Source organism: Ciconia boyciana, chromosome 9, assembly GCF_034638445.1.
Source record: "Ciconia boyciana chromosome 9, ASM3463844v1, whole genome shotgun sequence".
Classification (NCBI taxonomy): Eukaryota; Metazoa; Chordata; class Aves; order Ciconiiformes; family Ciconiidae; genus Ciconia; species Ciconia boyciana.
In genome coordinates this window covers 34,429,796-34,456,500 of record NC_132942.1, presented here as the reverse complement: position 1 = coordinate 34,456,500, position 26,705 = coordinate 34,429,796, and the positions used below count along the sequence as shown (strand labels likewise).

The 26,705-nt window shown below is 37.1% G+C and overlaps 2 protein-coding genes across 4 annotated transcripts in view; one reads left to right on the top strand and one right to left on the bottom strand.

Annotated features, from left to right (window-relative positions):
- Positions 1–21,023, top strand: part of CEP89 (centrosomal protein 89) — a 48,325-nt gene extending 27,302 nt beyond the window's left edge. The window contains exons 19-20 of one of the 2 annotated variants that reach the window (XM_072872131.1): positions 13,312–13,481; positions 20,317–21,023. In XM_072872131.1, the coding sequence (XP_072728232.1) occupies positions 13,312–13,481; positions 20,317–20,548 (402 nt within the window). In that variant the 3' untranslated portion in view covers positions 20,549–21,023. The remainder of the gene's footprint in view (positions 1–13,311; positions 13,482–20,316) is intronic. The other variant, XM_072872133.1, reaches the window with a different exon arrangement.
- Positions 2,554–13,483, bottom strand: LOC140656437 (E3 ubiquitin-protein ligase RNF182-like). 2 transcript variants are annotated; one of them, XM_072872136.1, is made up of 2 exons: positions 13,174–13,483; positions 2,554–4,112 (listed from the first exon to the last, which is right to left on the bottom strand). In XM_072872136.1, the coding sequence occupies exon 2, from the start codon at positions 4,094–4,096 to the stop codon at positions 3,371–3,373; it is 726 nt and encodes a 241-aa protein (XP_072728237.1). In that variant the 5' UTR covers positions 4,097–4,112; positions 13,174–13,483; the 3' UTR covers positions 2,554–3,370. The 2 variants fall into 2 exon arrangements, with proteins under 2 accessions (XP_072728237.1, XP_072728238.1); XM_072872137.1 differs by lacking the exon at positions 13,174–13,483 and adding an exon at positions 12,332–12,363.
- Positions 21,024–26,705: the final 5,682 nt, after the last annotated feature.

Here is a 26,705-nt window from a genome sequence, read left to right as displayed (position 1 = left end):
TAATTAGAGAATACATTATAGGTTATCTTTACAGCTGTCTAAACAAATACAAAGCATAGTGTGTAATTGCAATATAACAGTGTATAGCATGAAATACATTTGAAACTTTTATGTTTTAACATCTTTGGTGCTACAGTAGTTACTTTTACTGTAAACTTAAGGAAGGAGAAGGGTATCTGGCACATTTGTTTCTATATATAGAAAGTAATAGATATTAGTTTCAAAAGTCATTTTGTACTAAGTCAAGTTTGTGCAGTTAACCCAAAAGCAGAGTCTCTATACACTGCACTTTTCCAGTTGAGACCTATGCTGCTATTCCTGCATCAAATGACACAAATGTGCACCACTGTTAACGGAGACCAGCTCCTTCTGCACTTTCCTTGTAAGGATCAACACAGCCCAGGAATTAGCAACAGAAAATAAAGCAATTCGTGGATGTAAAGAGAGAGCAGTAAGCTGAAAAATAGCTAGAATTTTTAAGGAACCCTTCATAAAATACCTAAATGCATGAAACACTACCATAAAATAATTCTCTAATTATACTAATACAGCTATAAAAAGTTTTCAGCCATTTTTCACCCTCATTCACATCTGTCTAAATTTAGAAAACATCTCCCCTACCAAGACAGTGGCTTGTATTCTTCTTAAATACAGATTTTCTGCAATTTAATAGATCTGTGACTACTATAAGGAATAGAGAAGAGACTTGCATAAAATTAAGAATATTTGCATGCAGTACATGCTGTGAATTTTAAGTGCAAAACCAAATAAAATTAAAAAAATCCATCTTAACCCATCAACTTTTAATGGAAATTAGAAAAAACAAACAGCCTGTAAATAAAGTTCTTAAATATTGCTGTTTCTATTTAGCAAAAGTAAGACTAATCTACTTGCAAAACTTTTTTGTTCTTAATTTTTGTCAGTAAAGCAGAGGGCTTAAACAGTCACAATACACCTTAAAATATCATCTACTTCTTGATTATTGTATTAATTGAACTTTGCTAAAAGCTAGTATCATTTATTTCTTTGCTGAAAACACCTTAATTTCTTAAACACCTCTAGTCAGTTAATCTACTTTTCTAAATAGAAGCTTTATTAATTTGTTCTCTTCAGTGATTTATGGAAAGTTATGGGGATTCTTTTGTTTTACATATTAAAAAAAAAATTCTCATACGTCTAAATACATTGTCAAGTTTTTAGTCACATTGGTTCTTTTTAGTCACAAGACTTTTTAAATCCTAATATGTAATGCAGTTTCTCAAACAGGACAGGCCATATTGCACACACTACTTTTTCAGGTGCTGCTGATAAAAATTCAGGTGAATGTGGAAAAGCAAAAGGATTCTTCACTTGGAAGATATATGTTTGCCTCCACAGTTCATGCACAATTCTAACAACCATGAAACTTGAACAGCAGCTTACCTTAATATTACATCCTTCCTACTTAGTTGAATGAGATAGGTTGGAGGTCTCATTAGTCTGATTGTATCAGCTGGAGGCATACTACTATCAGCTGCTTCAGGAAGTCACGAACTGGGTAACTGCCCTGTATGTTGAGTTACAGGATAAACCTCTTATGAGGTATTTAGGTGTAATCTGTCTCCAGTGATAATAGTATTTAAAATGTATTCATTTTTCTGAAAGGGCGATAGAACTATTGGTAATGCGAGTGTTAAACTGTTTCTTATCTTAGAAAAGGGTGTTTTGCATTGGCTTTTAGCCATCTTCAGCTATTTCAGTGAGATACAAGATAAGAAATACAAATTATATCCTATGAATCAGAGCATACAGTCCTTGGGTTATGATGAGAGAAAAGCTTCTAGTCTGCAGCGTTGAGTTACTTACAAGTGCCTACAACGTGAGTCTGTATTTTCTACTTTTCAGACATCACCAGGTATCTTATGTTTACCTTTTGGTGAATTCGTTGCCTCATATCTCAGCAGGCAGAAGCTCATCCAAAACCATGTTACAGGTCAGATGCACTGTGTGTGAGTCAAAAGATTCTCCAGGGTTTCTTTCACACCACTGCAAATGTTATTTGAGGGGAGGAAACAAGGAAGGCTAGGTGGGACAGCCATTCTTTACTGGAAAGATATGGCACATACCCTATGGACAGTGGTCTTTCAAGAAGCTGTCAATTCTGTTCCCTTTAGATCACTTCCCTCTGAAATCAGGCCATTTGTGCTTTGCACATAAAAGTGGATCTGGTCTTCTGGTCTGGAGCTCTTCCTTTTAGTGAATTCTTTTGGAGAAAGTAAATTAACAAAAATCCTGTGTGTTTTGTTTTTCATTGAGAAGCCTCAAAATAAATCAAGATCTGGCAGATCTGTTATTAAACACAGAATCACTATGAAAGTCTTTAAAGCTAAATAGCAGGTTATTGATAAAATAAAACCCAAGCCCATGTAGATATTTATATACACAGCTTTATTACATATTTTAAACTGTGTATGCTTAAGTTAGGTAGCAAATTAAAAGTTATTATCTTTATAAATACCTATTGTTTAGTTTGGGATTTAGCAGTTACTGTAAACAAACTTTATAAAGTCATTCACTGTGCAAGATGTTTTGTAGGTTATCAGTACAATCATATGAAATTTGGAAAATAACAGTAGAGCAGTATGAAATAGGTTGAATACAAATATTCAGAAAAAAAATTATTTTTGCACAGGAACTATGTTAAGGAAACAAAACTTACTTTGGCATTTAACTTTTAAAACAAATTAGGTTCATTTCAACTTTTGGTTTATGTCAGATAATTTTTCAGGCATACTGAATCATGGAAAATATTAAAGCTTACTTAAACTTCTTTAATTGGCCCTTTCAGATTCAGCTACAAGCTGCTTTGTCATAATTCTCATAACTCAAACTCTTCTGAAAAATCTGACTGTAGAGCAGAATATTAAATGCAACTTTATTTCCCTTTGACATCAGAAAAGACAACTCAAATCTGAACTAGCTTGTAAAGGGACTCATTTTTTTCAACAGGTCATACACAGACAATTTCTGATCTCCATCTGTTTTTAAAAACAGTGACAATGTATTTGATAAAAACAGGGTGTGTGGGTTGGGTTTTTTTTAAATAATAAATAACCTTCAGATATCTGTTCTATTCACCATTAATGAGACAGTGGTCTAAAACCATTTGTTACTTAAGGAACAGGTGATAGTAACCTCCATGTTTGTAGTAAAAGAAAAAACACAATAAACCCATGTTATTTTGCCAGTATTCACTCAAGTTATTGTGCTTTAACAAAAATACATATATGTCATACTATACGCATTTTTAAGAGTCCATAAAGGTTAAAGTCTGCAATTAAGTTGTTTTATGGTTCAGTTAAAAATTTACCAATTGATAAAACATTGCATATCAGCTTCGTGAAGAGCAGTCACAAATTCCATGGCAGAGGCACTGGCAGAAGCCATACACAAGACATACAGTTAGGCTGGAGGGAACAAAACTCACACACACAACACCTAGAGTCACCTTCTGAATCACTAGTAAATAGATCCCAAGAGGGAGGGAACTAAAGTAAAGAAATCCAAGCAGCCATACAAGTATTCTGGGTACATGCTTGCATAGCTTTGAAAAGAGATCTTGGTCCAGCTGACTCTGAGAATTTAGAGATACTGACTCAGTACCATGGTCAGCATAATAACTGGAGGCAGTACTTTGACTGGGAGTCCTTGGGGAGTCTCTTTGTACTTCCATAATTGTAATTACTAAGCAGTTTGATGATCCATGGGAAGAACTTGAGGAAGCCAAATTTTTTGGTGTTAAAACTACTTCTTTACAGTCAGAATTCCATGCTGTTTTGTCTTTTAATATGAGCTGGGACATAATGTTTGTATCATTGGGGAGTCCTTCAACTTCATCTTCATGCAACTCTGTCTCATGGCGGCAAAAGGGACAGCTAATGCAGGGAGATCCATCTCCTATATGGAGTATTTTAGTCAAACATCTAGCACAAACTCTGTGAAGACAATCCAAGATTTTGGGCTTACGACTGTGAACAGTAAATCTCTGATAACAGATTTTGCACTCCAGTTCATCATCGGGCACCTTTTCCTCTCCTTCAGTGCAAGTGTAATTCATCTTTAAATTAGACACACTGTCAAAAAGAAGAAGTCATGTTATAACAAGTTGTTTCATGGATTCTGAATCTCTCTTTGATAATTTTGCAATCATAAGCTTTTAGTAAAAATAGGTAGAAACGACCTTTACACTGGAGATATCTAGCATCTCCCACTGTAACTCCCCTCATTTTCATGCAACTGTACCAAACAAGCTGGCCTTACTTTTTTCCCCTACCATCTTGCTACATATTGCATTTAAAGCACTAAATTGTTATTGGTGAAGAGAAAGCATTAGAGGTTTGTTCTTAACACTTCCTGAATGTTGAAGAACTGTGTATTTCAGAAATGCCTGTAACCATTGCATAGCTTACTCTCTGTATTCCTGTAAACCAGCTGCACACACCAGCGCATGTGAATGAAACAAGGGTGCTTCTTCACCATGTTCCTGTCAACATTAATCTAGACTTAGGGAAAGGTGCTTTGGGGTCTAACATCAGGAGACCATGGAATTATTTAAGTCTCACTGCACACATGACTTTTCTGTCCAGACAGTATTCTACTTTGTTAGAATTTAAATTTTTCCATTTTGTCGCCCTTGAAAATTCAAGAAGCAGTTTTTGTAACGCAGCCACAGAAGAAACTGCTTCTGTGGTTCTGTCAGTCCTAAAGATGGACCTTAACCACATGCAATTTGCCCCTTATTTTCACATCAAGTGAAAGTGAATAAAACTCAAGGGAGAAATGTAAAGTGCACTTGAGTCTTTCTCACTTTTCACTGAGAAGATCGAACACCTCAGAACACCCAAGAGACACTTAGCTGTCTTGCTTTCATTATTCTACGCATATGCCTGGCCCACTAAAATGTTTTCAGTTTCAGTATGTAGTTTCTTTTGGTTAGCTCTGAAGGTCTATCTTCCTGTATATTTATAAAAAGCAGCATTTATCTATCTACAGACATCAGTTGTGAAAGGCAACTTAATTATTTAATACCTGCTCTGTGTACTTTTTAATAAGACTGGAGTAGAAAGCATTAGAATTGGTTACTTTTTTTTTTTTTACCCTGTTTTGGCAGTATCCAATCATGGTCCTTCTGGCAGGAAGGGAGGACTGTACTTACTAATTTGCATCCTGTCCCTGGAGAAGATACAGCCAAGGAAACTACTTATAAAACCCGTATAATATTGCATTTAGGAGTTGATATGCTGTCAGCAATAATTGTAAGAGTCCTTGACACATGAAACTTTTTATGACCGAAGTGAAATGATACACTTAGATCTACTTTTGCATCATCGTTACAGGTCCCTTCCAACTGAACTATTCTATTGAATTAAATATCAAGACAGAAACAGCAAATTACCATGTATAGAGCAGCTTTTATGTGTTAAAAAAAAAAAAGGTTAAAATATATCTTATCCCCCCCCCACCCCCGATTTCAGTATGAAAGGTTAGCATAGCAATTATTTTTGGTGGGTTGTTTTGTTGGCTTTTTTTGCACTCAACCTTTAGAAGACATACTTTGTTCTTAATGCCATATTCATTTTGTTATCATAATACATCCATCTAGCCATTTGACACCAATACCTAGAGAAGGATCCACCTTCCTGGAATTTTTCCATAAGCATTTTCTAACCATGTCTGGTCCCAGTCTTAGATACAAGAACAGACCTAATGAAGCATTTCCACTAACTTCAGGAGGTCCAGGATGTCACTCATTAACATAGGGGGGAACTTGAGGGAGGGAGAGAGGAGAGTTCTGTCTCTTGAGAAGTTGCACAAATTTATTCTTTGCATCATGGCCATCATATAATAGCAGATAATTTTATTTAAACCTTTTACATTTTGTGTCCTTTTATAGAGATTGTAATCATAATAAAAAAAAGGAAGATCTCTGAATCAGAACATGAGAATAGCAGATTAACCTTTCTGCCCTAATTTTTATCATATCATATACAAAGTTGGCAGAGGAACAGGGGTTAAGTCCCCCTTGTGCCTATTCATCCCACCCACTGCTATCATCAATGTAGGTGGCTGTCTCCTCCTTACATGCAAACTTTGAGCAAAACGAACCAACCAAAAAACCCCACAGAACTACTTTCTTCCAGATTATTTAATTATCTGGTAGGATAACATCTGATAGAATATGCACCTGTATTTTTGTCCCAAATTACCAACTGGGAAATGCAAGGGCCCAGGTAGTACAGCATATAATACTGCAACACCTATTTTCCCTTCATTCCAGGACACATTCAAGATCTTTCAGACTTTGTGATGTTAGCTGAAGTATACAAAGAATCCCTAAATGAATCTTGTAAGTATGTGTCACTGTTTTGTATACTAGGTAGCTTATTCCCCAGAGTTAACAGTGTTTGCATAGAAAACAGGAATTAGAATGAAAATTGAGAGGAAATCCATTCATCTTACTGATAAGGAAACATCATTAGAAACAAGTATTCTTTCCCCAAAGTTTTCTTTTTACACACCTGAGATGGTCTATATGCATAGGAGAGAGACACATGCCCAAATTTACTCTGGCTTTTGTCTGAAACTCTTTCAGTTTCCTCATACTTCTCTACTCAGTCATAACTGTGAACTTACAGGTAGATTATTTGCATACTCTGCCACTCATACAAAAGTACTCTACAAATCAGAGAAGAGATTAATATCCCCAGTAATGTTGGCCATGTATCTCAGGCATTCTGAACCACCTGCTGAGCAGAACCTATCTTTCCATCATTGCTACAAAATCATCTGTTCCCAAGATCTCTGTAATGAACCCAGGAAACAAGGTCCTTGTGGGAGACTAGACAAAACAATAGGACAGTGCCTACCCTGTGTGACTGTGTGTGGCTTGTTTTGAGCATATGGGGTAGTATCATAAACTTCACTACTAAGAGCTACTGCCTGCTAACCTACTTCAGTGTATTCATTTTAGAGGTATTTTCTAATAGGCTGTAGTTAGCAACAGACATTGTCTCTATCACAGCAGATTAATTTTTCCTTGCTTCATCTAAATCACTGTGCTTAACTCTTGAGTGATGTCTATGAGGATGACCAGCAGCTAGAATTCAGCTTTGGTCTCCACAGAAACATGCTTTCATCTCTGGCAAGTGGCTTTTGTCTCAGTCAATCCTATTTAAGCAGTGGATGGGAAATGGAGGAGTGCGTTATTTCAGTGTGTTCTCCAAAGAATCAGAAATGAAAGAGTGTAGTTTGCTCTTTCCCTCTCCATCACAGTCAGAACGGACCTCTGGTTTTCCAGACACAATCCTGGCCTGTAACTGCAGTACAGAGTCATATAATGGTGACAAACCCCAAAAGTTACAAACATCCAAAGTTGCAAAAAGTTAACCCTTCTAAGACTTTTAAGAATTCCCCTGCCTATTTCCAGAGTTGAGCAAAGGCCTGAGCCCTTAGAAAAAAAAGCTTATATAAACATACTTTTTTTTCCTGTATGTTGTTCTTCAAGGATGATTATTTTAGTTTTTTGTCTGTTGGTTCCTTAAACCTTCTAAAAAGAATAACCACTCACAGGTAAAGATCCTAAAGGAAAATTTATTAAGCACAGACAGCAGTTTTATTTACTCAAAGATTCTTCTTTTAAAAAACTAGTGCTAGGTTCCTGCTAGAATATTTTTGGGGGTTTCCAAGCCAAATAATAAATTTAGATTGACAATTTCTGAAGAAGAACACATGACCACACTAAGCCCCTCTAAAGTATGCCTGGTAGCCAAAATAGTTTGCAGAGAAACTATAATCACCTTAACATTGTATGTAGAAAATTCCAAATTAGTAGCTAGATACCAAAGCGATGAGTTAGGTCAAAGCCTCAAATTTGTCACAAGAACAAAATGTCCTGGTTTCAGCTGAGATAGAATTAATTTTCTTTATAGTGGCTGGTACGGGGCTACGTTTTGGATTTGTGCTGAAAACAGTGTTGATAATACAGAGATGTTTTAGTTGTTGCTGCACTGGTCAAGGACTTTTCAGCTTCTCGTGCTCTGCCAGGTGCAGAAGAAGTTGGGAGGGGACACAGCCAGGACAGCTGACCCCAACTGCCCAAAGGGCTATTCCATACCATATGACATCATGCTCAGTATATAAAGCTGGGGAAGAAGAAGGAAGGGGGGGACATTTGGAGTGAGCGAGCAGCTGCGTGGTGCTTAGTTGCCATCTGGGGCTAAACCACGACAAACTAAAAAGTCACATTTTCTATAGCAGAATTCTGCATAATTACAATTCCCAACAGGAATGGAATTAGGGGTTTGTTTGTGTTTGGTTGTTTTGTTTGGTTTTGTTTTTTTTAACAACCCTTCAGTTGCACAGTAACAGCTACAGAAATTTGATTGCTGCTTATCGATGTGTAATCTCTGAAGTAAGAGATTGCATATGACAGCTGATCACTAAATTTATGTATTTTTAACGTGGGGGTTTTTTTTGAAGTATTACCCTACCACATCAGAAATCTACTTGTACCTCCTTAAGGTAGAATAAACTGCATATATCAGAAAGTTGAGCAAGTTACCTTATTACTAGAGCTTGAGGAGGAGGTGGCTAGAAAATCTCTGCCAGGAGAGTGGTGGCGTGTTATAAAGCAATGGAATTAAGAGTCAACATTTAGCATTAGCACGTTTAAGTACCTTTTAAAACTTCAGGTTAAGCTTTTTGAACCTTTTAAGATAAACCTGCAATGTGACAAAAGCAAATATTTCCTAAATGTTGCCTTGATGCTACAGCCCAATATTTGAGTTGTTCATCTGTCCTACTATTGTAGCAGTGCTCTGTTTCATAAAATTAATAAAACTAAGTCACTTGCTGTGTTGCTTAGAAAATGGAAATTCAGCCTTGCCAAATCTTCCCTCAGCGCTCAAAAGCTTGCTATTACCAGGAAAAACCCCAATTTCTTAAAAAGAAGTTTCTAGCCTTCCTGGTTATAGAGATCTTTAAAATTTGACAAGTTCAACCTACAAGTTCAGAAACCAGGGGGAAGATTAAACAAGTAAACTTGAGGCCTCTGCTGTATTTATGCACGTTCTGTTCTACATGGGAATAGAATACTTCATCATACCCCTCTTTAGGGTGGAAGAAGAGAATTAAGATAGAAGTAGGTTAACAATAAATAGGTTAAAGAAATAGAGTAAGATAAGAATAGGTTAAAGAACAGAGTAAGATAATAAGGAAATATCCTGTATAAAGCAGTTTCTCTAGTGAGCTATTAATTTTAAGATAATTCCAGCTTTAAATTTATTTCACAATATTGGATTAGTTTGCAAAGTGTTTTATGTTCATGGTGCTCATGAATAAAATAAGACTCAAGTAATAGAAATTTCAATTTCCTTACATCAATTTTATCTTATGTCTTTAAAATACTAAGTCAGTTCTGTTTATCTAATTCTAGATTATTTTTTGTCAAAGCAGGTCATGTACACACACAACTATCTCATACCTTTGGGCACATAGTTTTAAAGATTCTCCAGCATAAACAGCTTTTCCCTTTTTAATTGATTTCCCAACTATTTACCCTTCATCTATGTGCCAGTATCAATCTGCAAATAAGGAGGCTTACTTACTGCAGCACATAATATCACAACTACAGCTGAACATTTTCTTTATTTTGTTGGCTTTTGAATTTAAAACTTTCTACATTTTACCCACATCCTTTTCACAGAGACTGAATAGAGGCTTTAAGAAACAGAAACAAACCCTTAACAGACCAGAAATCTAGTGTTTGTGAGGAAATGTTTTTTCTATTAACAGCACAATACTGTCTGACAAAAGACATTCTATCACTAAAACTTTGGAATATATAGGCTGTCACTTTTCATCTGTCACATCCAATTTTACTGGGAAGGTTATAGGTATAAACATTGCCCTTTACTACTAAAAAGGGACTCCCCCCAATATATGGCTTTTTACATAGCCCTGAAGATAATTGTCCGTGATCTTAGTTAATGTATTTTTGAAGGTTTTAGTTGCCGTGAGAGACAATTGGCAATGTTCCATAGCACCCAGTAAACATTTCATCAGGTTCCCATTACAGGGCTATTCTGTCAGGATCAGAATTATAACACTTTTTATAGAGACAGTGAGATAATTTTCTTCAGATGGTACTTTGATTTATCTCTTTTGGAAGGGACGATACTAATTTTTACTGGTAAAGGATAGGCGAAAAACAATACATAATTGACAGAAAATAGCTTTGTTGCCTCACCAGGGATCTTGGGACCAGATCATTACACGTATCATGGCCAGCAGCCTACGTTTGTAGAAATAATGTTTTGTTGGCTCTCTATTCAGAATTCCTCAATTTCCAGTTTGTAATTCCATACACAAGCTGTAAAAGAATTACGGTGCCCAGGTGTATACCTTCCTGAAACTATTTTAGAAGAGTGTAAATTATGTCCTCTTCAGTACCAGCTGCTGTATCCGTGATCATTTCTTGTCTTGGGTACTTACTGTATACCTGTGACACGACAACCTTAGGCAGACTACCCTTTTCAGCTCTAGAGGAAAATATTACCACTTCCAGCTTACATGTTATCACCCTCTTCCTGCAAATTGTCGTCTCCACCAGTCTGTTTACTGCTACCTGCTTCACTTCAGAGAAAATTAGTAGGAGGTTGTCTTGAACAATTCAAAGGTAGTAGCCTGCTGTGAAGGATCTGTAAGTGCCAGCAGCTGCACATGTCAACGTGCCCAGAACCACCCTGACCTGGTCTGGCTCCCACAGGCCAATATGGAGCAGTCTAGGCCCTCTTCACCCATCCTGCTGAAGTTCTGCTGAGATAGCTCATGCATTTTAAATAGACTTAGTTATAATCAATCATAGGAGCAAGATCAGAACTATGTATCCCTTATATCTAGTTTCATGCCCTAATCATTAGGTCAGAAAATGGCGCACTTTCACCCTTTGGGCCCCATTGGTTTTGCAACCATTCTGCACATGTGACAGCTTCAGTTGGCAAATGAAGAGCAGGCATGCCAAGCCAACAGAGGCAGCATGGGATATGTAGGAGCCGCAGGCTTGAACCATCTCAGGCACAGTGCAACTTAAAACACAGACCTCCCACTAGCTGGATGATCAATGACCACTAGATAAAAAATGGATTTCACCAATACTATTGGCTGTATTCTTTATCAGCCTTCTATGTGTTAAGAGAGAGAGGAAGTTCTCTCTAGTTCTCTGAGATAATTATAGCACCTGCCCTAAAGACAGCATTTCAGACTTCGGGTCCAGAGCTGGAGGAGGCATTTACTGACAGAGGTGAAAGTTCAGCTGTTTTCCTGTGCTCTGCACTTCCTCTAGGCTAGCTCTAAGCAACCCTCTGCTCAGAAGGAACATGTTTACCTTTATCCTCCCATAGCATTTGTCATGGTTTAAACCTAGGTGGCAACTAACCGCCACACAACTGCTCGCTCACCCTTCCCCCCATAGGATGGGGGAGAGAATTGGAAGAGTAAAAGTGATAAAACTTGTGGGTTGAGATAAAGACAGTTTAACAATTAAAATAAAATATATTAATAATAAATTGTAATGAAAAGGAAAACAACAAAAAGAGAGAGAAATAAAACCCAAGAAACACAAGTGATGCAAATGAAAAACAATTGCTCACCACCAACCAACCGATGCCCAACCTGTCCCTCAGCAGCAGCCCCCAGCCAGCTTTCCCCCCAGTTCATATACTGAGCATGACATCATATGGTCTGGAATAGCCCTTTGGCCAGTTTGGGTCAGCTGTCCTGGCTGTGCCCCCTCCCAGTTTCTTCTGCATCTCCAGCCTTCTTGGTCAATTGAGCATGAGAAGCTGAAGAGTCCCTGACTTAGTGTAAGCACTGCTTAGCAACAACTAAAACATCAGTGTGATATCAATGCTATTCTCATCCTAAATCCAAACCACAGCACTATACCAGCTACTAAGAAGAAAATTAACTCTATCCCAGCCAAAACCAGGACAGCATTACAAGCGCAAGCATTTAACTCTGCATTTTGAAGACTTATCTGGGAATCTAAAAAGTTGAGTGATGTGACTAGTTAACTTGCAGGCTTCTAATACTTTTCTTAGAACTGGCAGGGAAAAGCTAGGAAAAAAACCTATGGAAGTCAGCCTTAAATACTGAATGACTAACATTCTAGGTAAATATTATTATTTATCACTATCCTATTACCTCCAGAAAATTAAACTCCAATGTGACACATTTTACAAGAGCTAAAAAGTAAACAGTTTGTGGAAAGGATGATGTAGCTTGCAGCACATACCTAAAAATGCCCTTTTTGTCTCCTTCCTCCAAAAGGCATATTCAAACTTTCTGCTCTGATTCAGTGAAGATAAAACCTTAGTGGTTAACACCTTAGATAAAACATTATAATAGCAAGACATAAATAGCAGTCTTTTCAAAGCTTTACTAAATAGTTTGCAGTTTTATTAAAGGAGGTGCTTCCATCCCAGAACTCTGGCCTATAGCCTATATCAAACATTGCATTCTGCAGATACAATAACAGTTTAAGCATTCTGTTTGTAATCACGAGAAAAAAGCTGATACTGGATAATACCTGTTATTTTTGTCGAGAGCAGCAGCATGTAGAAATGTGTAACAATACACAAACCATATTTTTCAATTCCCTGTGTGCTTACGGAATTTAATGGGGAAGTTATTTCAGAAAGCAAAATTACTTTGTACAAAAATCATTTATTGTTTTTGAGATTAGACCAATATATTTGATTATTATTGCCAATAAGCAAAAAATCACTTGTGCTTCACTGAACAGAAGGAACTATTATGTGAAGCAGCAAGATATTTTAAAACATGAAGCCACTCTTTTCTTCCTCTTAAGATTAAAGAGCTAACAGAACACGAACACTTTTTCATGGTACGCATTGATAAATATGACTGTTGGACAAGTGGTAAGCAACACGTGCTATAAAGCATAGCTTTGCATCTTGGAAAACAAACCCATTTTTTGCAGCTAATTCTTTTCTGTCATAGAACAAACATATGGTATGGTATTCACTGTACGGACTGGTTTTATATGCAGAACAAAGTACAAGTGTAGTACCTTCAAATTAACAAATAGGTAAAAAAAACCACAATGCAACCTACCTGACATATTTAAGCAAGGCAGCACTGATGTAAAAATTAAACTCCAAATTAGTATCTCTAGCTTTTTCTTCTGTTGGTAGCGAGTTGTCCGTATTTCTCCTACAATCACATTTTTCCTATTATCTTTAACTCTTACAGGTATATAAAAAGAAAGCAGCTGGGAAGCTTGGAGATATCAGTCTCAAGATGACTGAGCAGGAGAAAGAATTTGCTGGGAAGACTGCTCAGTACCAGCAAGAAATGAAGCACCTCCAGCGTCTGCTGCAAGACAAACAGGAAACCCTTGATGAAGTGCTGCAGCAGAAAAGGTAAGTCAGTCACAGGCAGGAGCAATCCAATTAGATCTGACGGGTAAAAGGGGTGGGGGGAGGCAACTGCACACAGCCACAAGCTCTTGCTTTTCATCAGAGCCTCATATGGTATATTCCGGGTATCTTTTCTCACTCATGTTTTAGCTGTACTGAAAGTGCTGAAACACTCCTCTTAATTCCCAGCTCCAAGACAGACCTTTTGAAGAAGAAATTTATTCTGGATGACTACTACTGTTCTTAAGACTTCTTTTTAAGAAGAATATCAATCTGAGCCTAGTCTTTGATGACTTGGGGGGGGGTCCTGTAAATCATCAAGATACAGGTTAATTATTTAATAGCATCTTCTACTAAAGGCTGAACACTTTGCCCTCCACACCCCTCAACAGTTTTCAGAATAGTAGGAAATTAAAGGAATCTAATGAGCGCACATATGATGGGTTTCCTTTCAAATCCACCTTACTGTTCTGTTAATAAGTGACTTAGATTGGCTAAATGCAGAATAAAAAGAAGAAAAAGATAATTTAACAGATTTATACAAGATTATGACTCTCAGTGTTGAAATATCCTTTTAGTAGAGAGTCCTTCATAGGTATTTTTCCCCTCTGGTAGCGGAAAGCTTCATAGCTTTGATGACATTCACATTATCAGCATACAGGAAAAACTTTTCACAACTGAAGAGAGGCAATTAAGCAGTCGTTTTGCAAGTTATCCCTGCCATTGTGAAATAATAGATTTAAAGACAAAAGAAAAACTGGGCTTGGTATCACCTACCTTATATCAGCACAGTTCCTCTCAATTACTTTATACAGTGCTATTAAACAGGTGTGAGTAGCTGGGAATTGTACAATGAACATCCCACTGATCTCTAAAATTTGCATGAGAAAACAGTATTTTGACTATTCCACATTTCTCTGGAAATAGTTATTTAGGATTTGTAACTAATTAAGTGCCTTTCATACCTCTGGGCTCACATTACAATTTTTTTACGGTAGAGAACAGCTAGTTAAATAAGGAGGGTTTTTGCAATGTAGGATAGAGCATAATTCAAAGTCCCATAATATGCATCATTCAAAATTCACCTTTCTAGCCCCAAAGCAGGTAAATGAGATTATGTAACACAGCCATATCAATTAATTAATTACACTTGCCATACAGTATACCAAATCACTTTCTCCTCTTTGGTCTGAATTGACTCATTTTTTCTTCGGTAAGCACACAACATTAATACCTGCAACTAACTTTTAAGCAGCAAGAACTGCTCCTGGAACTATAGCAGAGTAGTCCATTTAACAATATGATGATGAAGAAAAATAGTTTATGGAAACGAGCACAAGATGAACCTCACAAAGAGATGTCTTGTATTTCTCTAGTCTCCTACATTAATGAACAGTGTAATTGGTGACTGCCTTTTGCTGGTGGTAGTTAAGCCTTAACAGTGTTTATTAGAGTATAAGATAATGAACACAACTCTGAAAGTAAAAAATAATTTTTATGTTCTACTTGCCAGCTGTATTTTGGTTCATCTCATCATCCACTATTTTCCTTTGATAACTATATTAAAAAAATAATCTAGATTTAAAAAGTGAAATGTCACTGAGAAGTCAGCTGAATTCTACACCTGTATAAGAAAGAATATATTTTTATTCTTATATAACAAAATCAACAAAACCAACTAACACCATGGCTGATACTGTTCATATAAACTAGTTTCCTCACGTTCCTTTATTCATGTCAAGTACTGTGGTAATATAAAGTAGTTTCCCAAGGTAATCCAAATACATATGTACTCTGTTATGCCTATCTACCAGAAATTAAACATGTATTTTGGTCAGCTTTGTGTATTTCTAGTTTTATAAGGCGTATTATTTTCTCTCTCCCTTCCCTCCACACAGTCACAGGAGTAAGGAAGGGAAAATTATTTGTAGTTTAGATGTTGCTAGTCATCTGTAGCTTGGCAACCAAAGTCACTAGTGCCAGGACAGTACCAAACATTTATCTTTATTTCCACTAGCTCTGTTTATGGAGTAAATATATAGTCCAGAAAACTGTCTAGCTGATAATGTTTCAATTCAAAATACCTGTATAAACATTAAGGTAAGCACATACAATAAATATATCGTATATTAGATCTTCTAATTTCAGTGTTTAAGTAATGACAATCAACTTCGCATGCCACATTTTAAGCAGGAAAGCCAGTTTAATTTAAAATTTAGCTGACTATTTGGATAACTGATTTTGTATTTTATTAAAGTTCCAATTTCTCTTTAGGAAGACTATAAAACAAATTAAACTATTTTAAAGGCAGTGATCACGGTCAGTCTAGTCAAAAGCACTGGAAGTAAGTAAAGACAGAAAACTTTTTCATATAATTGCTTTTGCTCTTGCATTTAGTTTTATAATACTGGAGTTAGGAAATTATAGCAAGTCTGACTTGGCTACTGCCATGAAATTCTTTATCATAAAAATTTACCCTATCTATTGTTGGTGCTATGTTTTCTTGTAAAACAAAGGAAGATACCACTTCAGGTCTAGAAACAGCACTGTTGTTCTAGCGAGACACCGCATCAGAGATGAACAGCCCCACCTTATTAATCTGTGTAGGACTCTAGCAAACCTGACTGCCAGCAGCAGGACCCTCTTACCAGGGCACATTGCACAGTACCAACGTATCCAGAAGCAGAGTTACTACAGATTGCAGCATGTTCAAAAGTAATGTTTCTTTAGACATTTGCACAGCAGCGATACTCACGTGCTTCCTCATTTTTGTTTCTTCTCCCATCACTCCGTTTTTAACAAGTCTACATCCCAACTAACATGGGCTTCATAAAAAATAACAAAGGTGACTTTCCTTTGAAATTTTCTCCCCCTCCTGCATCATCTTTCACCTGATGACAAGTATCAGGGGTTGCACTACTTACCCATTGCGTCCAAGCGAACAGAATTTTTCCACTTGGTTTTCAGAAAGAAATGCATATAGATATAACTGTTCTTTGGATAAATAACAGCTTTTAAAGCTTCTAAAGATATGCAAATTTTACCTTCCTAGAAGCTGCTCTGTAGAGCCTTCTCAATAATTACAGCCTTTGCTACAGAATATTGGAAATTCACAGCAACCTTTTGCCTAAAGCAACTGACAAGAAAGCAGTATCATTTTCTGTTCTTCAGGCAGCTGATAATCATAATGACATTTTTATTGTTTAGAGAGTAATCTTATGAGTCATCACTATCACATACCTTTCCTTAAATGAAATACATTGTATGTTTCAGATATAAACAAAGTTGTTAATGGGGTTCTAGGGTAGAAAACAAGGTTCGTAAATGCCTCAAGTCTTATTTCACAGGACACTTACCTTTATGAGTTTTCTAGGTCACAATGTATTTCATAAGTCTTCTGCAGAGGAAGAGTACTTCGAGATAGTTACAGCTGCTGTACTTTGGATGCTAAATACAGGTTCGGAAGCCTTAGTATGAAACTGCCTTAGACTGTCCTCAGAAGAGGGTCAACAATAGAAAAGCTTTGCAGCCATGCACAGACAAGGAAGAGGACCTGTCTTACCTGTAAGGTTACATATAAAATTGTAACCATGATAAAAATGGTTCATCTTTGTGATAAGGATTATTTAAATAAACTGTTACAGGAGAGATGAAAATTAATTATTGAGCCAGCAGCCCAAATAAGATTCTCAGAGATTAAGGCTGAATGAATTTAGTTCAGCAAGGGCAGAAAGCTCTGTCTTTTGTAAAGAAGAATCTGCTTTCAGAATCTGCTTCTGTTAACTTTTTCATCCTCAAACATCAGTACAGCATTGGCATTTTGCTTACGTTCAACAGGATATAAAACCTGACATTTTGGATAGGTTAGGGGTTAAATGAGTAAAAATAAAAATTCCATTTAAGTAACAGCAGCCTATGTTTATGAGAAACAAGCTTAGTGCTGTTTGCCTAAAGACATTTGGAAACAGGACACATTTACTACTGAGTACGTATCTAGTTTTAAATGCCAAGTGACAAAGACTTGTGTTTGAAGAGGTGAACCAGCTGCTATGGGCACAATGGAATAGCAAGGGTTACCTCTTAGGCTGTGATCTGTATACGGTAACATCACAGTAGTCATACTCAAGGATAGTAATGCTTTGCAGAGCTTGAGGGAATTTCTGTCGAGATGCAGAAAAATGTAAGAGAAGGGTAGTGAGGGCCAGTGCCCAGTGAAGTAGGAGCAAGAAAATTTTGGTGTTGAGAAAAAAGTACAGACCATCAGCAGCTGTAGTAACCAAGCTGCTATGTAATCCAAGTTTCTAAGACAGCTGGGAGGTTGTGACTAGCAAGAATAAAGAGACCCTCTACCCAACCCATTCTGCTGAATGTATTTTTAGATTTTCATCAGGTCAGAGTTTTAAAACAAAATGCAGAGACAGAAACCCCTTGTCTAACTACGGTTGGGTTGTAACTGCTACTTCTTGGATACTCACCTAAAAAACAGCTGAACTATAAAAGCAGTACCTTCTGCCACACTGAAAAGACTTACCTGTGACTGCAGTATACTGTGTGCAAAGCCAGGGGCATCTGCAATGTGCTTCCTTGACAACAACATGCTTTGACTGCTCATTCCAAAGCAAAGTCAGCGAGCACTTTCAGATTCTGCATCTCTCAGCCCTGTTCCGTTTAAAAATTAATCATCCAAGAAGAATTCAAATACACCACTACTTCTAGAGGCATCTGTTCCCTTGCCACTGAAGTAATTTTAGCCATGTGGATACTTTTAAAACTAATCTCTTTGAACTATTTTTTCTAAAATTGATGCAGTTGCCATTGAACTGAACGTATGGACTGAAAATGAGCATCCCATTTGTCAGGCATGCTGACAGCATTAAACTACAATTCAGAATTCAGTCATCTTTAGTTTCATCTTCAAATTTTCTCTGCCTCAAGCTCATACAAGCATTAACAATGAAACAATCTTTAAAAAAAGTCTTGGTTTTAGAAATTAGCAGATGAAATAAAGCCAGGGTAATGTTCTGCACTACAGTAAGAGTAAACCAGATTAAGCTCTCGTATGTTAATAGTAAAACATAAGAGTGCTGTGCACACTGCATGCAGACTCCAGTTGGAGAGAAGTAGGAGAGAACAGGAGCTTGTCCCTATCAAGATATAAAAGTTCATTTAAAAACAAAACAAGATGCTGAAAACGCTCCAAGATCACAATACAAAAGGGCCAGAGTCAACCAATGGGTGAAACTCAGGATAGCTTGCTGGGGGAACTCAGTCATGTAATTTTACTCTTTGTGCCTCACATCCCCCAAAACATAAGCTGAGGATAACGATAATTGCCTCTGTAAAGCATTCTGAAGCATATACTGAGTAACTGGTAGTATTAAACACTCTTACCACTGGCTCAAGGAGAAATATACTTTGTGGGAACAAAGTCATCTACAATTTTGGTGTTTCAAAAATGAGAGATTGCTTCTCAATAGCTTTTTTAGAGACTTAGCAGAAATGGAAAGGTCCAGCTCATTAATGTGGCTTCTCATGTTCTCGAGCAGAGTCTTGGGCTACTCTTAAGCAACGGTACTGCTTTCACCTGTCTTCTTTTGCTTTAATTCCATTCTTAATGGTTAATGATCTCTTCCACTACCAAAGTTCATTCCAAGCAATATATACAAGGATAATCTTAAGGCTTTCTGAATAAGGTTTTTTTTTTTCATCTTCCATCTATATATCCAGTCATAAGATGAAACACAAAATGAGCTAGTACTATGTCTGGGCCACTTTTACCACTTTTTGGGGTTTTTTTAAAACATTCGCAGTGTTATTGATCACAAAGGGCTCTGTAAGAAGTACTGATGATATATTTTCTAGTATACACCTTTTGCCAGAAATGTAGCCTGACAGCATTTAGTCTCAACACGTTTATGTTTTGCACCGATTTGTTTCTCATTTTTAGAACCTGGTATTCAGGGGAATTTGTGTGAAGGGCTAGCTCTATCAAGTGCTTCAGGTAGTGGCTTGAAGTGACTGCGTTAGAGAAGTCTATACCATAAGATTTGTGTGCTCATCTTCTACACAATACCTTTCCTTTCCACTTCAAGTTATCTTGATTTTCTGATTATTTTGTATTTTGACATATACTAGAAGCGAGTGAGAGGAAACCCAAGAGCTTAACCTTGACCAAATATAACTTACTAAAAAGTCTGCAGCTGGAATATACTGCATTATTAAATGATGTTAGCTGCCATGTTTGAAAAATAACCTTTTTCTTGAGAAAAACATTAAATAATTCATACATTTATGCTTGGGCAGTCAGAGAAATTGGGCTGTAAGGTTATAATGCCTTAAGAACTGCCCTTCACTATCTTTGCCTTCCTGGGGGGTGGAAGTTTACACCACTTCTGTTTGACCTCCACAACGAGGCATTAGCTAAGCACGAAGTCTGACACTCAGTTTGATCAGAGATTTTTAGTCTCCGAGTGGAGAGATGCAGAACTCTCAGCACGTGACAGAAGGGACATACCTGTTACAGGAAGCAGAACTGCAGTGACAACAGATCCTGATTCAGCGGACAGCGGCAGTCACGATATTGGATCTCACATGCACTGCTCTTCTGTGTAGACTTCATCCAACTTATTACATTGGTCCAGACCTTCTTCTCTGATCATATCCTCTCTAGCATTACATTTAGTGGGCTTTTTTAAAAAACAAAACAGGAACAAATTTCAATCAGATAATTTCAAGCATCTAAATACCTGCTGTTTATAATGTGCTTATCCACATACTGTAATTACGTACTGCTGAAAAGTGTTTTTAAAATTAAGACTTCTCTTTTTTTTTTTTCTAGGAAAGTGGAAGGGGAACTTGAAGTCATTTGGGAATCCACATCCAAAGAAAACAGGAGAATGAGAGAACTCTTACATAAATCCCTGAGGAAGAACACCACATGGAGTCCTGTTCATGAGCCACACTTAGATGAAATCTCTCAGAAAGACATAGTTTATGGACATGATTTTAGCTATTGTGATGTGAAACCTCCAGCTCCCACTAAAAATGAAATTCAGCAAGAATCTCAGTGATAAGAATAAAGATGCATTGTGCATCTCATCCAAGAAAGAGACCTCAGTGCCTGAATTTCACTTTTTCAACACCACAAGATGTAATGGAACACTCACCCTCTTCAAAATTACTGTATATTTTAGTGTCAAAATGACAACAGCATATTTTCCTGCTGTACCATCAGCAGTGTAAGCTTAGCCTAAAATATAACTGTTTTTTGAAGAAAAGGCTATTCCTTAAGGCAAAGTGTGGTACAGCTCTAAATTAAGATAAAAAGATATGTATCCAGTTAACAAGATAAACTGGTAAGCTCGGTGTTCTAGCACAGACACATACCTTGCCACAAAACAAGTGAACAGCAAGACAGAAAGCCTCCAATATGCTAAATAACGCGTGTCTATTATATATGTTTTAATTAAAAGGTCAAATTTCAATAAACTCTCCCCAAATAAAGTACAGATGGAGTACCATCAAAACTGAAAAAAGTGTGCAGTCTGTTCTTGTTGCTGGTGATGAAGCATCTTGACATCCTGAGAAATCCTTTTACCAGATTGTCTGCCAAAAATCTTGTCGTCTCAAGGACAGAGAAAAGTTTGACTGTGAAGCAGACAAGACAGAAACGTCCTCAAGATGCCTGGTGGTGCCTGAATGCACAACTGTCCACTAAGTAGATCTACAGGAGCCCAGGCGTCAGCAAAGTCCTACCATAGTTTTCCCAAGGGGCCGAGATGCCAGGAGAGGATGCAGCCCTCCTCCAGACTGCCTTGTTCGTCCCACCTCAGATTCGGTAGCTTCAGAAGCCACTTTTTTTTCCAGAGCATTCTCTGCAGCACTGCCAGCCTTTAGATTTTTATGACACTTATTTGTCTTAGCTTTCATAACTGTTGATTTTTCACTCTATTGCACATCAGCATGAGAGTAGTATGTATTGGTATGAAATTACTTTATTTTGGATTTGCATATAACTTGTTGGATCAGCTTTTTGCTTTTGCTTCATTTCCATAACAAAACCTAAATGGTACCAGAAAACTGTAACAATACAAAAACCTGTAACTATCGTAGTTGTATAATACTAGAAATAATGAAGAATCTCATTGGCTTTGATCAAAGTTAACAAAAAGAGTACAAAAAGTTAAATACCAAAAAGAATGCATACTGTTTGTGTCTAGAAAGTTTCCTGCTTTCCTGAGGCATTTTCCTTAAGGGTAAGGGTAAGGCCATGACTCAGCAGAACAGGGGTATTTAGGAGAGGGTGGGGAGAGCACCTCCTATCACACCACTATTTCAGTGTTGTGTGTATGTACTGTTTCTGAAGCCAGCTTCTGCAATACAGAGGAAAGTCAAAGTCTCTACACTCTCAAAGCACTTGCAAAATCTTAGTGCACTTAGGTATCGCCCTGATGAGAGACAAAACACCAAGGTAGCCAAGTTATAAATACATACAAGTCCTACACTCAGTGGGATTTTAATATGTACTTAATTACTTTTCCTTGGCTGGGAATAAAATGAGTGCAACAACCTTACCAGCTTGTCAAGATAAAACGTCAACATGCCACATTAAGACTCTGACTAACAAAACTAGCACTGCTATCTTATGGTCTCCTCCCAGAGACTTAACAAGAGGTACATCTTCAAATGCTTTTGTTCTCCTGGCTTTATCAACTTGATTATTTTAGGACTCAATGACTCACAATAACAGTCAAAACGATTTTGAAACAGAAGGTCTGAAATACCTATTCAGACAAGTCATAGTAAGACCATATAGACATACACACTCCCCTAATTTCCATACCAGCTCCAATCTGCAGTATGCTTACAATAATCCTGAAAGAACATCAAGCAAACATGGCTATACCCACATTGTTTTTCATGTTTTTGAGGTAGGTTTTGAAAATGAAGTATTTTATGTCATATTTTCAAGATAAGCATCTCTGAGTATGCAAACACAACCTTGGAACTGCATATGTACGTGATCTACATAATCTCATCTGTTTTTAATTGTCCTTTTGAATATGTCTCAAGATTTTGTAAAGACAAACAACTTCACAGGGAAAGAACTATCATATTGGTAATTCCTTAGAAAAAGAAGTGAGATTTTCAAAACTCTCTCAATATTGGCTTAACTGTTCTTCCACCTAAGTCAACTGGGAATGTCTTAGACTTACACTCCTGCCACACCTGCTCCCCATTTTCACAGCTCCATTTTAGAGCAGCTTTTAATACATGGTTCAATGGACAGCACCTTGACAGCGACACTAACGCTATGTTCAGAAATCATAGAATCATTTAGGTTGGAAAAGACCTGTAAGATCATCAAGTCCAACTGTTAACCCAGCACTAAATGCTACACTTGCTTTTTCATTTGACTATCATTAAAACATTACGTTAAACTTTAAATGAGCTAACATTTAATCAAATCCCTTGGAGATTATCCATACTCAGTTTTCACAGCGTTTGCAAGAAAACTGAGAAAACACGATGTCCCATGGATGAAAAAGTCCTTGTGGCTCAGGATGACTTTTTTGGCATACCGAAGAATCCTATTGAAAGCCGTTTTAAATACATATTATGTATATGTCACCCCTTTAGCATTCTTGGACAGTAAAGTCCTGGAATTGTTTCAGATTAACAAAAGCAAACACATTTGCAAGAGTGTCAAGTATGGTACAAATGGAATTAATGATTAGACAGGTGCTCCTCTCCAATTCCATCTGACAGTTAGAAACTAATTTTCACTTTCTACTTCATGAACAGCTAAAAGAATTGGTTTTCCCTTAAGTCTCTTTCAGATGAAAGATAAATCTTAGGCTCCGGATGGTTTTCATCTTGCGTTAAAACACTTGTTTTTAGTATGTTTCTACGTACAAAAAGTACATGAAATGTTTATTGCAGACCACTGATTTCAGGATTAGAAAAAAAAGAGAGAGGCATTACACATATATTCTTTTGAAAAAAATCAAGTATTTTCTTAAAACACACAATGTTTACACATGAAGTAGAAAAAAACCCAGAAAAATCCCACTGAAATTACTAACAAAGTTGATAATTTTAAGAGTTAAGATTGCCTAGCAGGCAGTACCGCTACTTAATCAAACAAAAATCCAGTGTCTCAAAAGCTTACTAGAAGAAATCACGTAAAGAGCCTAAACAGTGATCACCATCACTTCTGTGCTTAAGCAGCAGTTAAAAATAAAGTCATTTTCTTTGAGTACTGGAAAAAAACCCGAACGAGCCAGTAGAAACCAACCCATTTAGAGGCATTCTGTGTATTCTGGCATTTTATTTATTTGTCATTTTTGGCATTGTATATTTACTCTTTTCAGCTTCATAATATTGAAAACTTAGGTAATTCTAGGAGGTGCAATTAAGGAGAAAGTAACTGCATTATTTGACAACCAAACCCCACAAGGAATCACTACAGGGAGTTTATCAGTACATTTAAAACCAAAAAATCTTTAAAAATTGCATTTTTAATTCACAACATACATTCCTCCCAAACATACACACACACGATGTTGAAGTCAACTGCTTGAAAATGCCACCCAAGGAAGGTCCTAAACTCCTGATGCCAAGCACCAAGCACGGTTAAGAAGCATTGAGCACTTTTACAACTTCCCGTGACAGATCACGTTATATGCAATCACATGCTATTTGAAAATGGGTGTTATAAAAGTGAAAAGTTATTTAGTGGGGGGAAAAAAAAAGCGCATTCACATTGGATTCTCTGGCGTTCCCAATGCAGTACAAAACGCAGCGGGCTCTCCCAGTCGGTGCCCAACCTGTTTATCATCCAATTCAATAGCATCACTAAGGCATTAACTGCTGTCAACTGAAGCTGCACCTTGGCAGCCTTATGCCCACAACCGGCCTGACAGAAGTTTTGGTAATGCTTGGGAACTGTGACTGAAGTCGCATAGAATTGTGACAACTGGCCAGAAAACACCACCTCATTCTTTTAGTTACCAGAACTGTGTGCAGTTTTAGTTAATATCCTTGTGTCCGTTCAGTAAAATGGCTTTTTTCTGCCACTGGGAGAAGAGGTCCTTCAGCCTGTCCTTAGGTTAACAGACCTACAAACACACTTGCTATGTTAAGTTTTATTACAACTCAAATTACACAAATAAACCCATCATGAACCACAATAAGATGCAATGTAACCAACACACTGAATGACAGACAGGTGGGCTGAACTTAACTGTTCCGATAGAGAGACCTTTTATTTCAGACTGAAGATACTGAGAATATACCTTTTTCCATATATGGCCATAGAACACGGGCATTTATCCAGCAGAAGGAACTCTGACTGAAGTCAGGTAACTAAAACAAATTACAGAATACTTTGGTTCCATCCAAAAATCAGGAAAAAAAAAAGTTTTAAATGGGTTAGGTTAGAATTAGGTTAGAAGGTGGAAAATTGAAAACTTTTTCTTTATTAATAACAAATACATGCTATCATGCAAGTACAAGATCCATTCTTTCGGAATGAATAGACAACATTCTCCTCTGGTATTACCTTCTCATTACAAATTAATACCATAAAGATGCACTGCCAATGAAACAACATTTTAACACCATAACAACATAATCAGTGAATTAGATGCCAGTGCTGGAAAGTCTAGTCTATACCATACTTTAAATTACGTTCCAGTCAAGTAAGAGATTGACACAAACAGTGTTTCTGAAACTCACTTTATCAAAGGAGCAGGAAAAATGGACAGATTAAATAAAGGGGTATCAGGCAGACAAGTCCGAAGAAATAGATCCATCTCATCACAGTGTGAAATAATAGTTCAAGAATGGTGATCAGCAGTTCTTGGGTATGGCCACCCAAGGACTTAATGAGAGGTGACCAGGCAAGCCAGCATTACACCGTTTTACTTCAGCTGTCAGATATGACTACCTTCCTTACCTTTTCCTTCTGTAGCTATATTAAAATCCCAACTCAAACACACTGCTGCCCTGTGCACAGTGATTCTTCTCCACAGTCATATTCTTCTCACTCTGCTGCAGTACTCAACTGCAGGAAGACAGGAAAGAGAGGTGCTACAGAAATTAGAAGCAAACACAAGTTATGGTAAGACCTGAACCAATAAAAAACAGTTGCTGGTACATGTTCTTACAATAATCTGATACCGTTTTAAAGGTAAGAGAATGGTGTCCCATAGTCCAATCTAAGTCAATCTAATGTTTAATTAAGGATTAGTTGTGGTCTGAAGATCAAAGGTGAAAAGAAGGGCATCACTTCCACTACAAAGATGGGTCTATCTGAATTTTTCCATCTTCACTGTAGTAATCATTTTGCATATACATATGTGCAAGTATTCTGAACACTATTTAATACTTATTAGTTCCCCCCCCCACTGGTCATATGATTTTAATCATCTTGCAATTCCAAGCAGAAGCACAAACACTCATTTCTCAGATTTTGGTATGAAAAAATTTGTTAGCCTATATAATCTAAAACAACACAGTCAAAAGGACAGGGGATGAAGACAGCATTACAAAAAGTAGTTGAAAATCAATTGTTGTGCCCTGCATTTTAGCAATGTAGTAGGGATAGCTCCATAAGCCTAAAGAACTAGTTCTAACTAGAGCTATTTAGCACAGACACAAGAACTAGAGCTTCCTTGTAATTAGCCAGTGTAAACAATTCTGCATTAGCACACCAAAACTTACAGGTGATATAAAGTATAACAAAAGGCCAACTTAAAAACCACATTTGTCACAGAAACCTTCATCAATGAAAAATGTATTTCACTGCACTACAGTTGCTAGGAACCAGATGCAGACTTCTTAACATCACTGCAAACTTTTTTTTTCTGATACAAAAGCAGACTAAAAGCAACTGAAGAAAATCCTACCCATTCAACATAAACCTGCATGTCCCTACCCAAAGGGAAACAAGTATTGCTATGATATTGAACTGCCTGGGTGATAAGATACCAAATCAGAAGAAAACTGTATTTGATGGCTTTGACGTAGTTGTACAGTGCATGAACAACAGGACTCTACTCTTACTTAAGGATTTCTGTCACCCTGCTTAAGATATATGAATCGTAACCACAAACATTTCCAGAAGTACTAGGAATTCAGCTCTTTTTCAAACTTTATATATGAAGCTTTAGTTTTCAGAGAAGTTACCCTCACGAAGTCTGTGATCCTTATGAATGGAGATTA